Source organism: Protopterus annectens, chromosome 4.part1 (assembly GCF_019279795.1).
Source record: "Protopterus annectens isolate FY-2018-M chromosome 4.part1, PAN1.0, whole genome shotgun sequence".
NCBI lineage: Eukaryota > Metazoa > Chordata > Ceratodontiformes > Protopteridae > Protopterus > Protopterus annectens.
Window position 1 is genome coordinate 814,197,451 of NC_056734.1, and position 18,157 is coordinate 814,215,607.

The 18,157-nt window shown below is 38.6% G+C and overlaps 1 protein-coding gene and 1 long non-coding RNA gene across 2 annotated transcripts in view; one reads left to right on the top strand and one right to left on the bottom strand.

Moving 5' to 3' along the window:
- LOC122801076 overlaps positions 1–6,135 on the top strand; it is a 112,628-nt gene extending 106,493 nt beyond the window's left edge. Inside the window, exon 2 of the long non-coding RNA XR_006364664.1 lies at positions 3,703–6,135. This is a non-coding gene — a long non-coding RNA (uncharacterized LOC122801076). The remainder of the gene's footprint in view (positions 1–3,702) is intronic.
- Positions 6,136–6,311: 176 nt separating this feature from the next.
- PROC (protein C, inactivator of coagulation factors Va and VIIIa) overlaps positions 6,312–18,157 on the bottom strand; it is a 216,663-nt gene continuing 204,817 nt past the window's right edge. Inside the window, exon 9 of the mRNA XM_044070580.1 lies at positions 6,312–7,172. Within this exon, the coding sequence (XP_043926515.1) occupies positions 6,616–7,172 (557 nt within the window). The 3' untranslated portion in view covers positions 6,312–6,615. The remainder of the gene's footprint in view (positions 7,173–18,157) is intronic.

Genomic DNA, 18,157 nt, shown 5'->3' on the forward strand with positions numbered 1-18,157 from the left:
ACAGCAAAGGGAAATAGTAGAAACACCGTTAGCCTTTCCTCTGCAACTGTCATCAATACCACACTCAAAATCTTCAGCCATTAGATTTTTTTCTGTAAAGGTCAACCTCCAGATGATCATTAAGATTTTAAACTCATTCTCCTTGTCTGAAACATTCCTGGAAGGTGACTGTCTAGTTTGTGCAATAAGGATTCACAGAGAAATATTTAGAGGAAGGAATGTCCCTCTTTCTTTCGAAGAAGAATCAAAAATGATTGAACAGATAAACATAGAAACTATGCTTAATTAAAGTCATATCATAGGCATTGGCATCAGAGTTCAGAGTGGACTTTGTGTTTTAATACATATTGGCACTGCAATATACTGTTAGAGTACACTGAATGAATTGCTTTAAAATACTGTTTGGCAAATACGGTATGGTGAAATTTAGGGAGTACAGCCCATGACACATGTCGTCCAAGTTACATCAGTTCAAGGACTGAAATTAAATCAGTTTTGGGGCAGGCTGTGACCAGACTTGTTTCAGTTTCTACAGTACGTAGTGAGCAATAAGGAAATTAGTGTCAGCAAAGGTACTCTGATCTGGGAATTAAACAGTGACTCATGTATTACAAAAGGCCTGTCTTCAGGGCTGGGCTGATCAGTAGGAGACACTGCCCAAATGATCTTCCAAAATTTAGAACATTTATTACTTTGTCACAAAATGTCAGTATACATCTTCCATAACATGTATGCTACAGCGATATACAAGGGGCTAAATGACTATATGTCTTGATGATGGACTATGAAAGCATACATATTAAAAGGCATTGACACATACATATTAAAAAGGCTTTGTAAATGTACCATTACATTTCTAACATACTTTTAAACACTTAACACCCTCCTTTTTTTCAAATGTATGTCCACATCAAGCCAAACTCCTAATGTGTGGAATTCCACCCCCACAAAACATCTGATGCATTCCTGCTATCTAAATCTTCAAATCCGTTCTAAACTCCCACTTAAATTCATTTCCCATTTACAATGACAGATGATTAGTAAGCTTTATACCACACTAAGTATGTATCTTCAATCACATATCTCATACTGATCATACCTTCCCTTCCATTAACTCACTCTTGTTACTTAATCCAAACAAGACCATCCATTTTACAGTGACTCTTCTGTACTGGCAGCCAGCCACTCCCAAGGTTATTCCTGTTTTATAGTTAAATTGTTGCTGCTTCTCACTCTTACTGTAATGTTATAAATTCACTGCAGCTTTGCAGCAAATACATTTGTATTTTATTATTAACATCTTCCACATAACTCTTATAAATGCTCTTCTTGAAGCCAAATTTTAAGGTAATAGTATTTAATGTATACAACATTATTTCATTTAGATTTTCACACAATCACATTGTGGCTGGAAATCTGCTCCTGTGGAACTGACCACGTACCTGTTAAAATAAAATAAACACAGATAAATAAAATGCATGCAATTTTATGTTTTAATCCTTTTTCTCTCAGATATCCTTCACCATAAAGCTCCCACCCAGCAAATCTAGTGACCCTTTTTGTTCCTCTCACTCTCCTGTATTTGGCATCACACATCCGCCCATGGAAGGCATCTCCTCCTTCCAGAGGGAATACCTTCTTAAAACTATGTCCTATTGTCCAGGTTGGGGACAAGAGTCATTGCTTTTGGGATGTCATTCATGGAAAACTTAGGTTTTCAGCTTACGAGCCTAATCCCTTCCCTGGTAACTGACATGTTTGTGTATGCTACGCCTTGCCAATATGTGTGCATGCTTACATCAACACATGTGCATGCTTACACACATGCATGAGCTGGCGATCATCCTACATTCTTAGTGCTGCATGCTGTCTGTCTCTTGTCCGTAGTGATGTTTTCATTGTCACACACTGGGGTGTATCCTTACCCTAGGATGTGCAAGTTGGTGTTGACTGTTCTTTCTCTAGCCAGCTCTTCCAGCACCCTAACTATTATTCCAGCCAGATTTGTCTGGCCCACAATTATGGCTTCACCATTATTATGTATGGAGTCAACTACACATGCTCAGGTTTGCACACATATGGTTCATAGATTTATAGGTCAGTGGTGACCTGCAGTCAGGCCTAAAGATCAACACAAACTCCAGTACCCATACCTCTCAACTGTACAGGATTTTGCAGAATGCCTACATTTTTGTCTCATATTTTCAGTCTATTCCTCATAAAATTGTGGTTTTCTAGCGAACCGCTGAGGACCGAAATCACTAAATAATGATATACATGGAGTGTGAATTTATATCCTCCAGAAAATGCATGCTAACACAAATCATTTTAGCCAAGAAACTTTTTAAGTTTACAACAGCAATATTTAAAATATGTCCCTATTTTTGGGGCTTTGTCTCCCCATTATTTTAGGCTTTGTCCATATCTCTTGCACTAAGAGTTTGAGAGGTATACCAGTACCTTATTTTCATAAACCTTCATACTAAATCATGTATCCAGCACATTTTTACATTCAAAGATGATGATTTCCTAATAAACAGCTGCCACACATAATTTCTTAGTGTCCTAAATCTATAAGAAAAAAAATCAAACAATGTATTTTCTGCCTGTTTTCAAATTGTGTCCCAGGCCACGTAGAACTTCACTATTTAAACCCTTATATATCCAGAACAGCCTACACCTAATATGACAGTAACTAAGGCTATAAAGCTTCAGATACTTTAACCTGGTAAGATAGCCCATAGCCCTACAAACTGGGAGTTTTTCTTGTAAATTTTCTTTGTATCTATTCTAGGAGTAAAAAAGGAGTATTATATTCTAGTGTTCTGCAAATTACAGATTTCTGAAGACTGATTATAATCCAGAGTTCCTTGTAGGTATAGTCTTTCTAGTAAAACCACTTTCTGATGAAGTGTTCTACTTCTAATCTGAATCACACTTTCTTTGAATGAAAATTTGCAACTTATTAAAATGCTATGAACTTTCATAAATCTGGTTTCATCTAAGATGATGTTATTATGCCCGACTTGTGATTCAAGACTGTAATGAGCTAGAATAAAACTTTCCATTTATAAAAACTGTGGCAGACACCAGTTGTTTTATCCATGCATAAATATTTTGTATGCAGATATTTATCTGTTTCCTATTAGTAGACGTTACTACTACACTAACAGTCATCTGTTTACTGCAAAGCCCAGCACCTTGGTGTTACAATAATGAGATGTAAAATAGCGTCCCAAAATGGAACCTTGGAGAGCGCCAATCTGAGAAATGAATAAGCAGTATTACCCTGTGAGAACTACTGCCACTGATTAACCTGTAGCATGACAAATGGACTTGTGTAAAAATCTTCTAGGCCGCTAAGTGTCTCAGGTTTCTTTACAGTGTAACACCTTGTGCGTTACCCGATTTACAGTACTCTATGCAGTACTTTGAAGTAGTTTCCATTATATCACATGGTTTATGCTATGTTTAGCATCAGTACTTTGCAGTATTTTCTGCTATATCACATAGTTTGTACTGTGTTTAGCACCTTTTCTTTTTGTTTTTAGAAAAATAAGTGTTCTGAGTGCGACACAATATAACTAAGAAATTACTTCCTTGCTGATGTGACAGGTGTTTAATCATTTTCTGTTACTTGATGTGTTCATTACTTTTGCTTTTAGCTGTTATTTTTTTTCCTCTTTCCCCTTTTTGTTTCAGCTACCACTGCTGCTGGTGCTGCACGGCAAGGAGTGTTGCTTCCCATCAGCTTTCCACACCCCGGTCACAAACAATGCTACCAAAGGTTGGTCCTGACAATGCCCGGAAGAGCTGTAGCAGGCTGAAAGGAGATCCAGACTATGCCCAGGACAGCTGCAGCAGGCTCAGCAGGTGGTCTTGATGAAGGAACATCAATCAAGCAGCGTTTTTTAGTTGGACACATTCTAACAGTCCATGTTCATTTGAATATCTTCATAATGTTTCTCATAGTAGGGCTCACCAGGAGAAGGAGAAAGTAATGAAGTTATAAAAGTATTTGCATAGCTATACCTCCCAGCTTTCTTTACAAGGCTGTCCCTCTGCAATTACACTGAGGTTATAAACCTTAAAGCATTTGCTGGCTTGTTCCAATGCATATGTCATTATAGTCAATACATATTAATACTTGTACAATTTAACTTACCGAGATGATGTGTCTGTAGAACTCAAGTTATTCTTTCACATTACTATTATACAACTGTCCAGTGCAGTACCCTAATGTGTAGAGATTTATGACTATCTAGTTATTTATGAATACATAATGACTATCTAGTTATTTATGAATACATAATGACTATCTAGTTATTTATGAATACATAGGCTGGGAAATATGTGGCTACTTATTCATTCCAGTTCAGAAGCATAGCAACATTGGTGGGTGTTACTTCGATTTTATATGCAGCTTTGTTATTCATTTTGTCTATAACTTTAAAGTACTATTGTGCCACGATGTTTACTTTAGCAATGTTGTTGTAAAATGAAAAAGTGAAAAGAGGTACGATACCACCAGAAAATGCTGCCATACTCTGTTCATCACAGCATGTCTGTTGTCCTAAACTACTACATCTGCATGTACCCAACTTGTTTGTTTGCTTAATATGTTACTTCTTTCCCCTCCATTACTGTCAACTCTTAAGCATCATCTCTTTTGTTACTCTTCTGTCTTTCTCCTATTGGAGTGTTGGTCCATGCATATTTAACCTGTTTTCATATTGCTTTTTAGTCTGCATCAATGCACAGACTTTCAGTGAACATAAGTGTATGTTTGTGGGAACATATCGGTATGTGGAACTAACTGCATTCCTGCTGAGTAGGACAACAGATTTCCTATTTCCTTGATATATACATAACACCTTTCTAAGTTACACACCTTGCAAAGTGTGTTTCACATATGTTCTTGTTCTTGATGTTCTGTAAATACGAGCTCTCAGTGACTATATGTTTTGGGTGCCAATACTGTTACCTGAATGGGTATGTCACATTGGTCTACCTAATAACATTTTTGCTCTTTCATGTGTGTTCTGCCACATATGGCACTGATTGAACATATGAGTGCTATGACTTTATTTGTAGCACATTTTCTGGTCATACATTTGAAAATTTCATACATCGTATAGCTATGCAGTTGCTGGTACATATGTGTGCTGTACATGTCACATCTTTTGGCTTGTTATTGTGTGCCAGCTTTCCTTTGTCAATATGCAATACATCTTTCTTCCTTACGTGGTCACAGCAACAAGTCAACCCAAATTTTCCCTTTGTACAATGTTATCTGATGTACAAACAGGCTACAGTTTTGCACAGCATATTATGTTTAATACCAGCTTGTGCACAACATTATGCCATTTTTCACACATGTGCATGCCGATGACACATTGATAGTGTCCGCACCCTTGCTAATAGCTGTTGCAGTTGCCTGGTACTTCTGCTTCTATGCTTATTTACTGTTCACATTATATAGAACAGCAATTGCTGTTATCATTAAAAATTAAGACATTTTATTTGTAATCATTGTTACCCTGTTTGCATGTGATGGTATTGTTAATATGTAATTTTACTTGTTTTTGTTTTTGTTAACATTTGAATGTAATGTTATCACTAAAGACAGCTTTTATTTAAATTGTTGATTGCATTATTTTATGTCTGCATATCCTGTTATTTCTAATGTGGCAGTGGTACGGGGTTTGATTCCCCTCGGCCTTCTTATGTCTACTGTCTGAACTTAAGCAAGCTATTTAACCAGACAGTGCTTTGGGGCAATTGTGAACTCGGGCTATCCCCCTCAATGGTCTCTAGACTGAATGCACAGTAACTACTTATAGACCTATTTTTTTTATACCATGTTTTCTTACTGTACTTGGCACAAATGGTTGACACGTAGCACTAATACCATTTACACAGAGTGCTTTGTGTAGTGTCTTTCAATGCTTTGCACTGCAGTACTTGCTTTACTCACATCTTTCTGATCTATTTCCATCCAGTTACACGACAACCTCCCTCTGCATTGTGTACGTCCTGTGTAAATCATTATCTAACTTTAATTTGTATTTGTATTAAACAAACTTGTGCTTTCATACTGCTGTACATATTCTTAAATAAAATTATTTGGGTTAATGGATTGTTTTCAGCTGTACATTCTAATAACAGATACCTTAATTTTCCATCTAGGCACTGCTTCTCAAGAATTCTGCATAAGCATGCAGCCAGAGAATACTTGTATGTATTCAAAACAAAAGAAATATGTTTTCTGTCCATGTTCTCATTACAGAACTAAAAATAATAACACATACTACAGGTACCCTGGATTTTTAATGGCAAAGAAAAAAATTGGAAAAGGGAGCTTTTGAGCAGGTTCAGTCTGCAGCAAGTGTTATTAGGAAAGTAGTCATTTATGGTGAGCCAGATTAAACTTATCTGTTAACAGATTTAATGATTATGAATGCATATAGGGTAATGTGAATATTATACAGAATTTAGAATATAATAACTTTATGCAACAACATTATATTTTATTTAAATGAAAACATTAGCTATCTTGCAGTCATGAATAAAATTGTACATCTGCTCAGGACCTAACTTTATGTGAATGGCTTATCAAACCTTGTCAGGCAAGATGACTTGGCGAATCCAATGCAGATAATTGCTGACTCTTGTGTACACTCCATATCTGTCCACCTGTCCACAACCTTCTCCCCAGCTGACTAGCCCCACCAAAAATGTGGTATTTTTATACTTTGTGACCATGGGTCCACCGCTGTCACCTTTGCAGGCATCTTTGATGACCCCAGGTTCTCCAGCACAGATCATGTTTTCCGTAACAGTATTGGACATGACCTCAGAGCACAGTGTATGGTTTGCCAGAGGAATATCAATATACATCAGAATATCTGAACGAGATTTGGAGTCCTCTGATAAATAGCCCCAGCCGGAAACAGTCATGATTTTTCCAGGATTCATCAGTTCCCTTTCAGAAAGTCCCTTATTAGGTAGGCAAACAGGAATAATGAATGTAGAAAAATTGGACGACTTTTCTAGATGTAAGAGTGCAATATCATTATCATTGTTGACTTGAGTGTAGTTGGGGTGAATTATTTGTCTAGTAACAGGAATAATTAGTTCACTTTTCTCTGTAATTTTGCGCTGATATTTACCTAGGAAAGGAACAAAAAAATTATCAGTACTTTCAAAATGGCAGTCACATGCAGAGTTAAACAGAAATAGAACTTCAACAGAAAATGGATTTGTGCAATGAAATTTTGTCTGAAACACAACAGTATGTAATTCAGCAGTTTATATATGTTTTAAGAATATATTTGTGTCCAGGTCTTTAACATAAATATGGCATTTTAGTCAAATATTTGATAAATTGTTTAATTTTCCATGCCAACCTGAAGAGTCTAATTTTGTGAAAGTGTAGAGGCTGCTTCTTTGAGGATGAAGTTACCTCATCTCAATGTTTTAAGTGATATGCATGCATTGGAGTTTTCATTGTGTCACATGGAACGAAAGATTGTTGTGATTGTTGATTGGTTTTCATTTTTCAGTTCCACATTCTCAAGCTTTTTTTTTTTTTTTTTTTATTTTCTGAAATGTTGCCTTTATGGGATATAATGTTTTATAATACACTGCTTATTTATTATCACAGCACAAACACAATTTGCTTCCTTGCTGAAGACTGATCACTAACCACAGTATACAATTAACAATAAAACCATGACATGGTATGTGTCATGTTAGATCTACCTCTAGCTACAGGTGGCACAGTACAAAAACCTGCAACTCATCACAAAAGGTCCTCTGGTTTAATTCTCAGTTTTGGTGCCTTCTGTGCAGAGTCTATATGTCCATCCTATGTTGATGTATTTTTTACAATTATTCGGGTTTCTCCCATTTCCCAAACACATGAAGTAGGCAGATAGGTAAATCTAAATTACCCACAGGTATACATACAGAATATGCAAGTGTGTGTGTGTGTGTGTGTGTGTGTGTGTGTGTGTGTGTGTGTGTGTGTGTGTGAGAGTGCAAAACGGAAGAAAACTCTGGCAATCTACTTCCATTCCCTACATGCATAGTAAACTCTATGGATGGTGGTAGCTATTAGGGGTCATATACCAGTCATAAGCTTGGATGGATGGGGAAGCATGTTTTCGTCATCACACCAGAGGCAGAGGGAAGATATGGCCCCTCCTGCTGAGCAGGGCTGGATCCAACATAACACAACTTAGACAGCTGCCTAAGGCCTGATGCAGCTGGAGAACTGGCCTTGCTGTAAAAAGAAAAAAAATGCTCTCTCTACTGCCATCCCTAAAAAAATAAGTAAAAAAAGATCTGCTACTATATAAACAAAAGTTCATGACTTCCATAAAAATGTACACACCTTCTTCCAGTCAATCAGCATGCACACTTGTTATACCTGTCCAAAGCTTTTGACTCCTTGTAAGGAGAAAAGGTGGCAAAGTATTGTGGTCTCTTAGACCTATACTGGACACACACACACACACACACACACACACACACACACACACACACACACACACATAAACCTGGATACATTTTCTCAGCATTCACGCTGACACTTTCACTTTCGCTCGCAATGATGTGCTCTGTACCTGCACAGATAAAACATGAAGCAAATCTGCTGCATTACTGTTTACTTCCAAGTGTGAGAGATTTGAATTACAATGCTATTTGAACAGGTGGAAGAGATATTTGGTGCTCTGTGGCTGCTGCTGCATTCCCCTGTATGTTAATGTACGGGCTGCTCAGCATCTGCACTAATGATGGAACAGTTGTTTTAAGTTAGACAATTCAGCAGTCATGTGTGTATGTATATATGTGTGTGTGTGTGTGTGTGTGTGTGTGTGTGTGTGTGTGTGTGTGTGTGTGTGTGTGTGTGTGTGTGTATGTATATGTGTGTGTGTGTGTGTGTGTGTGTGTGTGTGTGCGTGTGTGCGTGTGTGTGTGTGTGTGTGTGTGTGTGTGTGTGTGTGTGTGTGTGTGTGTGTGTGTGTGTGTGTATGTGTATGTGTGTGTGTGTGTGTGTGTGTGTGCATATGTGTGTGTATATGTATATGTGTGCGTGTGTGTATGTATGTATATGTGTGTGTGTGTGTGTGTATGCGTGTGTATGTGTGTGTGTGTGTGTGTGTGTGTGTGTGTGTGTGTGTGTGTGTGTGTGTGTGTGTGTACGTGTGTGTGCGTGTGTGTATGCGTGTGTGCATGTCTGTGCTCATGTGTCCATCACAGGTCTAAGAGACCACAACATTGCCACCATGGCTCTTTACAAGGAGTTGAAACCTTTGGACAATTGTTTACTGCTGTGCTACACTGAGGCTTGATGCCCTCACCTATTAATCTCAGCAGTCCCAGTTCCCTTCCATCCTGATGAGAAAAGCACCAGAAAAGCACAAGGACTATTTAGAATGTACAGTCAATGAAGATCTTGTAAAGGCATGGTTAATGGCTTTTTCAGCGGGCTGTCATGCAGACTAAATTTCCTCTCTCCCCAAACTAAGAAAAAGTCAAACCAAACAAATAGTACAGAGTACAGTATTAGTCAGACCTATTTTTAATAGTAAGTCTCAAACAACCAGAAACTATAGCTATCTGCCCCATGGGTGCCGGCTAAATGAGAGTGGTATTTAACATTTTTGCCTTTGTTTCCTCATTTTTAGGTTTGTCAAGAATTCTTGAACAAAGAAGTTGAGAGGTATTTTTGTCTGTCTCATAAAATGTGTGGCTTTCTGACAAATTTAATGAATGCAATCCACAACGACAGGCATGAATTTCAGATTTTGTATCCTTTAGAAAATGTTTGCTAATGCAAAGCCTTTTTATTCTAGTGACTTTCTTTGTGTAAAAGAGACACATTTAAAATCTGTTCCTGATTTTTGTGCCTTTGTCTGTGATTTAAGATGTTGAGAGATTAGAAAGGGTTTGCAATGGATTCCACTGTATGGTTTTGACAGCAGAAAGCTAAGATACATTTCTGGCCTATTATTTATGAATGTATTCATTCACTTGTACTAAGGCATGTATGTGAGGCACAATGACATGCAAGTGGCTTGTAACTAATGGCTGTGTGTGTGTGTGTGTGTGTGTGTGTGTGTGTGTGTGTGTGTGTGTGTGTGTGTGTGTGTGTGTGTGTGTGTATATACGCACTCACATAAAAACTAGTTTTCTGTAGTTATGGAGTAAAGGAAGGAACTGACTGTGGTAAACAGGAACATCATTTTATGAGCCATGTTCTTTGAGTACGATCCTTGGTTTCCTTGCTCTGTTGATTGTTTATAGTGTGTTTATTATATTGCTGTGAATAAAATTGATAGAATAAAGTGTAAGAGTTTAATGTTTGCTTGGATGAGAAAGGCTATGAGCTGTTTTTGTAGTTAAGGGTTTGATTCCCTCAGCCTTCATTTATCTACTACTATGTGACTCTGACCAAAGTCACTTCACTAGACAGTGCACCTAGGCTGTCCCTGAAGAAACACACTTGCATCCTGTGGGCTGTCCTAAGCTGTTAGAAAATGCAGTTCAAATTTCTTTTGAATTCCTGGGTGTTCCTCAATGATGCTGATCAGGGCTTCAATATATAAATATATATATATATATGCTATTTATGAGTCCCAGCCCACGTCTTGTAGCTTAATGAGTTGCCAGATGCATTTCAAGAATTTTGAGTTTCAAGGGCGGAGTTGTTTACTGTTGCACATGCTATGTTTGCTTCATTGTGAGATTGTTCTGTGTAGCACATGGGTCTATATCACATAGTTGAAACTCCGTAACTTCGACTGCCATATGCGTGAACACATATGTCCGAAGTTACAGAACTTCGACTATGTGTAAAAAAATTTTAAAAAAGGTAAAACAAAATAAAAGGTTGTATGCAGGGGAGCAAGCCCCCCTGCACCCCCACACCCCCAACTCTTTAAATATACCAACTCCAAGGTCCCACTACAGTGCAGTAAAGGGAAAATCTCCTTTACTGCACTGTAGCGCAACCTCATAGTTGGTATATTTTAAAGAGTGGGGGGTGCAGCCCTCCACGTGGGGGGTGCAGGAGGGCTTGCCCCCCTTCTTACAACCCTCAGGTACGTTCTTTTTGTTTTTATTTATTTATTTTTTTACAATCGAAGTATGACAACTTCGAACTTATGGTTTCAACCATATCACGTTCGAAGTTGTCATACTTCGACTATGTGATATAGACCCTAGCAAACTGCAGTCGGTGTTTTTTTATGCTGTAAAATCTGAAATAATCATTTTAAATTAAATCCAAATCCAAATCTGTGATCATTGTAGAGGTAAAAATAAATGTGCACTGACAGTATTAAACAACATTCCATAATAATTGAGAGCAACAGCCAAGTAATGGGTCACTGGAATGGCTGGGGGGGGGGGGAGTCCATTACCCTGCCTGAGGTCCCATTTGACTATGATCCGGCTTTGCTTCTGACTAAATATTAATGTAAGTCACAATCTAAAGTTTTATTTTATTATTTATTTATTTATTTCACATTTGTTAACCAGGTTAGTCCAACTGAGTTTGCAAACAAACCCATTTTCAGTGGAGACCCAAGGGGAAAAGCCCCAGCAAACATAAGTAAAAATAAAGTGACAGTATAAAAATATTGAATAACAATCACAATAGAAAATAATTGTAAAAAAAAGGTCATTAACTATTTGCATTGCATTGATAATAAGCAACCCATTTTCAGTGGAGACCCAAGGGGAAAGAGCCCCAGCAAGCATAAGCAAAGATAAACATACAGGACAAAACTATTAAAAATAGCAATGCAAATACAAAATTAATCATAAAGAGAAAAACAAAAGAAAACAATTATGAACATAAAGGGTTGCACAGATAGTAGTGGGCTAAAATTTACTACATATGACAGTAAAAACAAACAGATAATCGTTGTTCAAAAGTAGGACAATGTATACACATTGATAGGAAATGGGGGAGTATAAATAGTGTGGAGAATGGGAGGGGGCTATAGTAGTAGAGCTGAGGGTTTAGGAGGTTAGCTTAAACAGAAGTTACTAACAAAGAAAGAAAGTTAGGAGATGCAACAGGTTATACAGTGGAAGAGACTAAGACTATGTGTGGTCAATGCAATGGCATAATTTCAAGTTTAGTAGATGGGATTTAAGCTCCTTTTCAAAACAGGAAAAGGAAAGATTGTATCTAATATGGAGAGAGAGTTTGTTCCAATTTAGTGAGACAGAGTGTTTGAAAGTAGTTTGCCAATATTCCTTTTGGGTTTATAAACTGAGAGAAGATGCTGATCAGCACTCCGGAGAGGCCACGGGGGGGGGGGGGGGTGTAGGGAATAACATGGGAGGCAAGAGCAGGGCAGGCAGAGGGGTTGTTGAGTATGGAAAAGGTAGTGTGGAATTGTGATTGTAGGCGAAGGTGCGGAAATTCCAGCCACTGAAGTTTGTTTAGTGAGAGACAGTGATGCAATGAGAGTGGTTGGTTAGAATAAATCTGGCAATTTTGTTGTATGTTTGTTCCAGTTTCTGCATTGAGGTAGTTTGGATATTGATAAGGATGGGGTAAGCGTATAGAAGACTGGGTAAGAGAAATGCCTGCGCAAGAGCGTGTTTAGTGGCACTAGTGAGAAATTTTTTGTTTCTATAAAACTTTTGGTGGGTTTTTTTGATGGTCTGTTGTATGTACAAGTCACATTTTAGTTGGTCATCAATTATTACCCCAAGGAGTTTGGTGTGTGAGGCAGGGGAGATAGTGGTGCCATCTAGGGAGGAAAGAGAAAAGTTGGATTTAAGGTGAGAGAGTGTCTGAGGTAGGAAGAGAAGGAGTTGAGTTTTCTTAGGGTTAAGGATTATTTGATTGTTTCTGAGCCATTTTTCAACAGAGATAAAGGAAGTTTGTTAATGTGTGCAGTTCAGAGATAGTATTGGAGATAGATAAGGGAGTAGAGTCATCTGCGTATTGTATTACAGATGAGAGACTGCAGGATGAATGTAGGTTGCTGATAAAACTGTTGAAAAGGAGCGGTTCAAGTATGGAGCCTTGGGGTACTCCTGTTTGAACAGCAAGGAAGGGAGAGAAAGCCTGCTGCCTGTTATGTAATTTATTTCGGATCCCACAGACTTTTTTTTCTCTGTGTACTATAACATCAAAGAAGAAACTTTTAGGTCATAAACACTTCTTATACCCAGAGATGAATTAGTATAGTTACATGAGTTGGGGGAGGGGGGGGGGCTTGTCCAACTACAAAAAAAGTATTTATTTGTTAATTGTGTGTTTAGTATTATAATGATGTTTGGATGGGATGGTAGGTTCTTAACATGAATCTATTAGTCTCACACTAACAATATACTTTGTAGCATTTACCAGTATAAATCAAAGTATTGTGAGTGAATGAAGTGTTAGTTGTCAAGTACGCACTCTCCAAGACAGAATGATTAAATAGTGAAAGGATGTACTGGTTGCTGGTAAGTGACTCAACAGATGGGTGATGTTGCCTTCTGGGGTGCCTGCAGTAATTCTGAGGACAGTAAACAATCCTTGAAATTTTGAGGGTGGTGTTTTGGCAATAGGAAACATATAGTAAGTATGACATAGTGACATCCTGGAGTATTCCCCTTAGTCTGAGGAAGAGTGAGCTTGGAATTAGTTTATTTATGACCAGTCTGTCTTTTGTCATCACTCTCTAAGCCTTCAGGTGAGGGGAGAATCAACTCCTTACTACCTCAGGAAGGGGGTAGTCAGACAAGGTCTCAGGAATGCTGCTATCTACACTGTGATTGATCACAGCCTCCTGGTAACCACTGACAACCCCAAAATCTAGCTGAGCAACCTTGTTGGAATCTTGACTGAGGGGTTGCGTTTTCCCAGCATTCCACTGTTGCTGCTGTGTGTCATGGTGAGAAACATATATGATTTTGTTTTCCCTATGTTTCAGTGAAGGAAGTCTGAGAAGGACAGGACCTTACATCCACATAGGGAAGGTTTTGTCCTGCTTTTCCATATTTTGACAGCACCTGTTGAACCTGCTTATCAGACAGGAAAGGTCTGTTAATGGTGGAATCCAGAAATTTCACCATGGTGTCCTAAGCAAAGTTTGTAAGATGCAGCCAGGATGGTTAGCACAAAATAAAAGTGAACGGGGATGCGTGTTTATACACTGTGCACATCCCATGTGGATATAATAATAACACACACTGTCTACATCTCAAAGGTAAATAGTAGTAAAAACAGTGGTGAGCAGGTCCACACACTGCATACATCTGATATGTAAATAAGGATCAAATTACTGGGAATAGCTAATCACATACTGTTCTTGTCACACATGTAAATATTAACCACAATGCTGGGAGCATCAGTTTCATACTGTTTTCATACTACCATAAATAGTAATTCCAAAACTGGGTTGCCTAGTCCCCTACTGTACAACTCCCATATTTCAACAATAATACCAGCACTGGAGGTACTTAATCACCTCTGCTGTCCACATGTACCACATAAACCCGTACCGAAGGTGCCTAACCCACGCTGTACACATAGCACATCATTGGGATGCCTGAGCACATACTGTCTATATCCCACATGTACACATTAATCACATAATTGAGGACACCTAATCATACACTGTCCATGTCTTGCATGTAAATTATAATCATGACACTAGGGGTTTCAATCACATACTGTCCAGATGCTAATCTCATGTGCACATCCCACATGTAAATAGTAATCCAACACAGCAGGGACTAATTGCACACTGCCTTCATCCTACATGTACATAATGATCACATCTGTGGGGGTACTTAACCCTACACACTGTCCACATCACACATAAATAATCACAACATTGTGGGTACCAGACCTGCAATGTTCTCATGCCAGAAGTAAACAAAAATAAAACTGGGGTGTCTAATTCTATACTGTGCACATATTAAATATCAATAATAATCCCAGCACATGGACACCTAATCCCATAACTGTCAATTTCCCACATTTAAATAACACCAGCACTGAGACTGTGTAATCACACATACTGCCCACATATATCATTTAGATAATCCAGTAATGTCGGTATCTAATTCAGGCGTGTCTATGTCCCACGTGTAAATAATGCCAATCCTGAAGGTGTCTATTGCCACAATGTCCACCTTCCATAGTAAAATAATAATCCCAACAATAGAAGTACCTAATCACACACTGTCCGTATATGTTATTTACATAAATCCAGTACTGCAGGTGCCTAATCCCAGAGTGTCCACATTTAAATAAAAAGAATACTAACACTGGGAGTATCTAGGTATTCCAGGAGGGTGGCAACAGTATAAGCAGCTAAAAACAAAATTCCTGGCAGAGAACAGATTAAAACAGTAAAAACCTGAAAACTACTACAAATTGCTAACAGAAACTGGTAGCTGAAGTGTCTGTGATACCCATAAGATCAACAAAGAGAAAAAGTGAAGTAAAATGGAGAACAGCTGTGAAACCTCAGAAGGAAACTGAAAGCAATGCACTGGGGTTAGAGGCAGAAAAGGCAAATAGTAATGGCAGTTGAAGGAGAAAACTCTTTAGTCACCTGAGACAAACAGAAAGACTGATGAATTGCATGCAGAAGCTTTCACAATATCGGTTCCCTGTTTGGAAAATATAGAGAAGCAAATAACAGAAGGCAGGAGGACTTTTAATCTGGCACTCATAGGAAATAAAAGGTAGGCAAGCTAATGAAAATTCAATGAAACAAAAATGGTGGAACAGCAAATAAAATATGAATGAATGGCACACAAACTGGATGAACTCAGGGACAGGTCTCACAGAAACAAAGCACAGTTGTGTATACTTACCATAAATGTAGATGATCAAGTGTATTCACTGTTGCAGTCCTGACTTGTGGGATTTCCTGCTGTGGAAGCTCTTGGCCAGCCTGAATACCAGAGTAAAAATCTCCCTCCTCCTAAGGCTGGCAGACATCCTTCCCTGATGTCAGTATGCTTTGGTATAAAGGGAGTCAGCTCATACCATTACATCAGTATTTTTCTTGCCCCTTAGAAGGTAGGAGCCCTCACAATGAAACATAAGCAAGGGACAAAGGTACAAAAAGGGGCCTGCAGGGTAAACCTCTGTCCTCAGGTAAGTGAAGAAATTAGAAGCAGACTACTACTGCATTCAAAAGGGGGAATGAAGGATGGAAAGAAGACTGCAACAATGAATACACTTAAACATCTACATTTATGGTAAGTGTATATAACTGTACTATGTTCTTCGTGTTTCACTGTTGCAGTCCTGACTTATGAGATGATTCCCAAAGCTGAGACGAGGGTGGAAGGTAGATTATGGAGAAAAGAGGATGCCCTACAAGATGCCAGTGGCAAATCCTACTCTATACTTAGAAAAGGCTGATAAGTAGTAGTGTTTGGTAAAGGCATGCACAGATGACCAGGTAGCAGCTTCCAGGATGCCTGGTAGGTACCCATTTCAGGGAGGCAGAAAAGATAGAAGTGGCCATAGTAGAGTGAGTCCTTACAGTTCCAGGAGGCTTCTTGCCATGATGGCCTTAACAAAAGGAAATACAGTGGAAGATCCACTTGGTGATAGTCTGTTTGGAGACTGGTTTTCCTTCACAGCCCAAAGCAAAAGACACAAAGAGTTGTTCTGATTTCCTGAAAGATTTACTTCTGTCAAGATAGTAGTGAAAGTGTCTGTGCACATCCAAGGAGTGAAGGATTCCTCTCCCCCCTGCACTGAGGCTTGGGAAAGAATGTGGGCAAGTGTACAGCTTGATTAAAGGCTGTATCTATGACCACTTTGGGCATAAAGGATGGATTATTCCTGAGTGGTACTCTATCTGGCTGGAATATGAAAAATGGTTCCACCACTATGAGAGTTTGTAGCTCAGAGACCCTTCTAGATGAAGTGATAGCCCACATCATCAGTGAATAAAAATCCTGAAAATCACATAATCCTACAAAACCATTTTTTTAAAAGACAGTATCCTTTGTACATATAGAGATCCATCTAAAATATATCTAACCGGGTCATAATGGCCAATAATACACCTTTTACCACTCCTTCTCTTTTTGTTGGACAATTTGGATGTGGATTTGCACAAAACAGTTGGCAGTTTAACAGCTTTGATTCAGCAGTTAACCCAGAACCTTGATGATTTGGCTTCCCTTCATGGAATGAGGACAGGGGATGTTAATTGAGGTAGTTTACCTGCTTTAACTTTATCTTCCAACTCTGTTATTGCATCGAATTTTCATGCCCCTGATTCAGCAACTGGGGGACAGTTTTCAGCTCCAGTTAGACAATGGGGCAGGGATGTACCAACACTTTCGGACTGGCTTCAGAACCAATTTACTTTTCAAAATTCAATGTCCCTAAGTAAGGATAACCTAACTGATGAATTGGACGAACTGGACTGCAAATTGTTGAAGCTAAAAAAACTCCAATTGGAGAATGCTTATTTGCTGGAGAATATTCATCTTAAAAGGGTCCCTAAAGGTCTTAGACTTTGGTGGTATCCCACTAGTGTTGAGAGAAATTCATCCCTCCATAGGGAATTACTCGCACTCTTTGATAGACAAGGGTGCGAGTATATGGAGGTGGTGGTTAAATACAATTCCAATTTATTGCTCAACTTTCAGCCGAGGTTAATGTTTTAAATATTGACATATTACATGACTTGAGGTATGAGGAGTTCAGGAACATGCTCATATTTTTTCCAGTATTGAGAGCTACCAAGATGAAGAAACTGGAAAGGGACAGGACTGAATATTTGCAGGGGACTGCCTATCCTGATCCTCCTGAATTGCAAACTTGTGGGGAATAAAAGAATTGCAACAATCCACCCTGACCAATCTGCACCTTATGATGGCCAAGATAACAATCATTCGGTTAATTATTATGAAGGTAATGCAACTTCATCTAATCAACAACAGTTTGAGGATGTAGCGTATCATATGGGTTTTCCTTTTGAGCAATCCAAGCACTTGAAGAACAGAATTCAATCAAAGCAATGGGATATAGGGGGAACAGAACATACTGCAGAGATTTAAACAATGACACACAAGCAATTTGAACAGGCCCTCTCCTACCAACTAATGGAATTGACAGCCCCTGGGCCAAAGGAGGTAAATTTTACATCTGAAG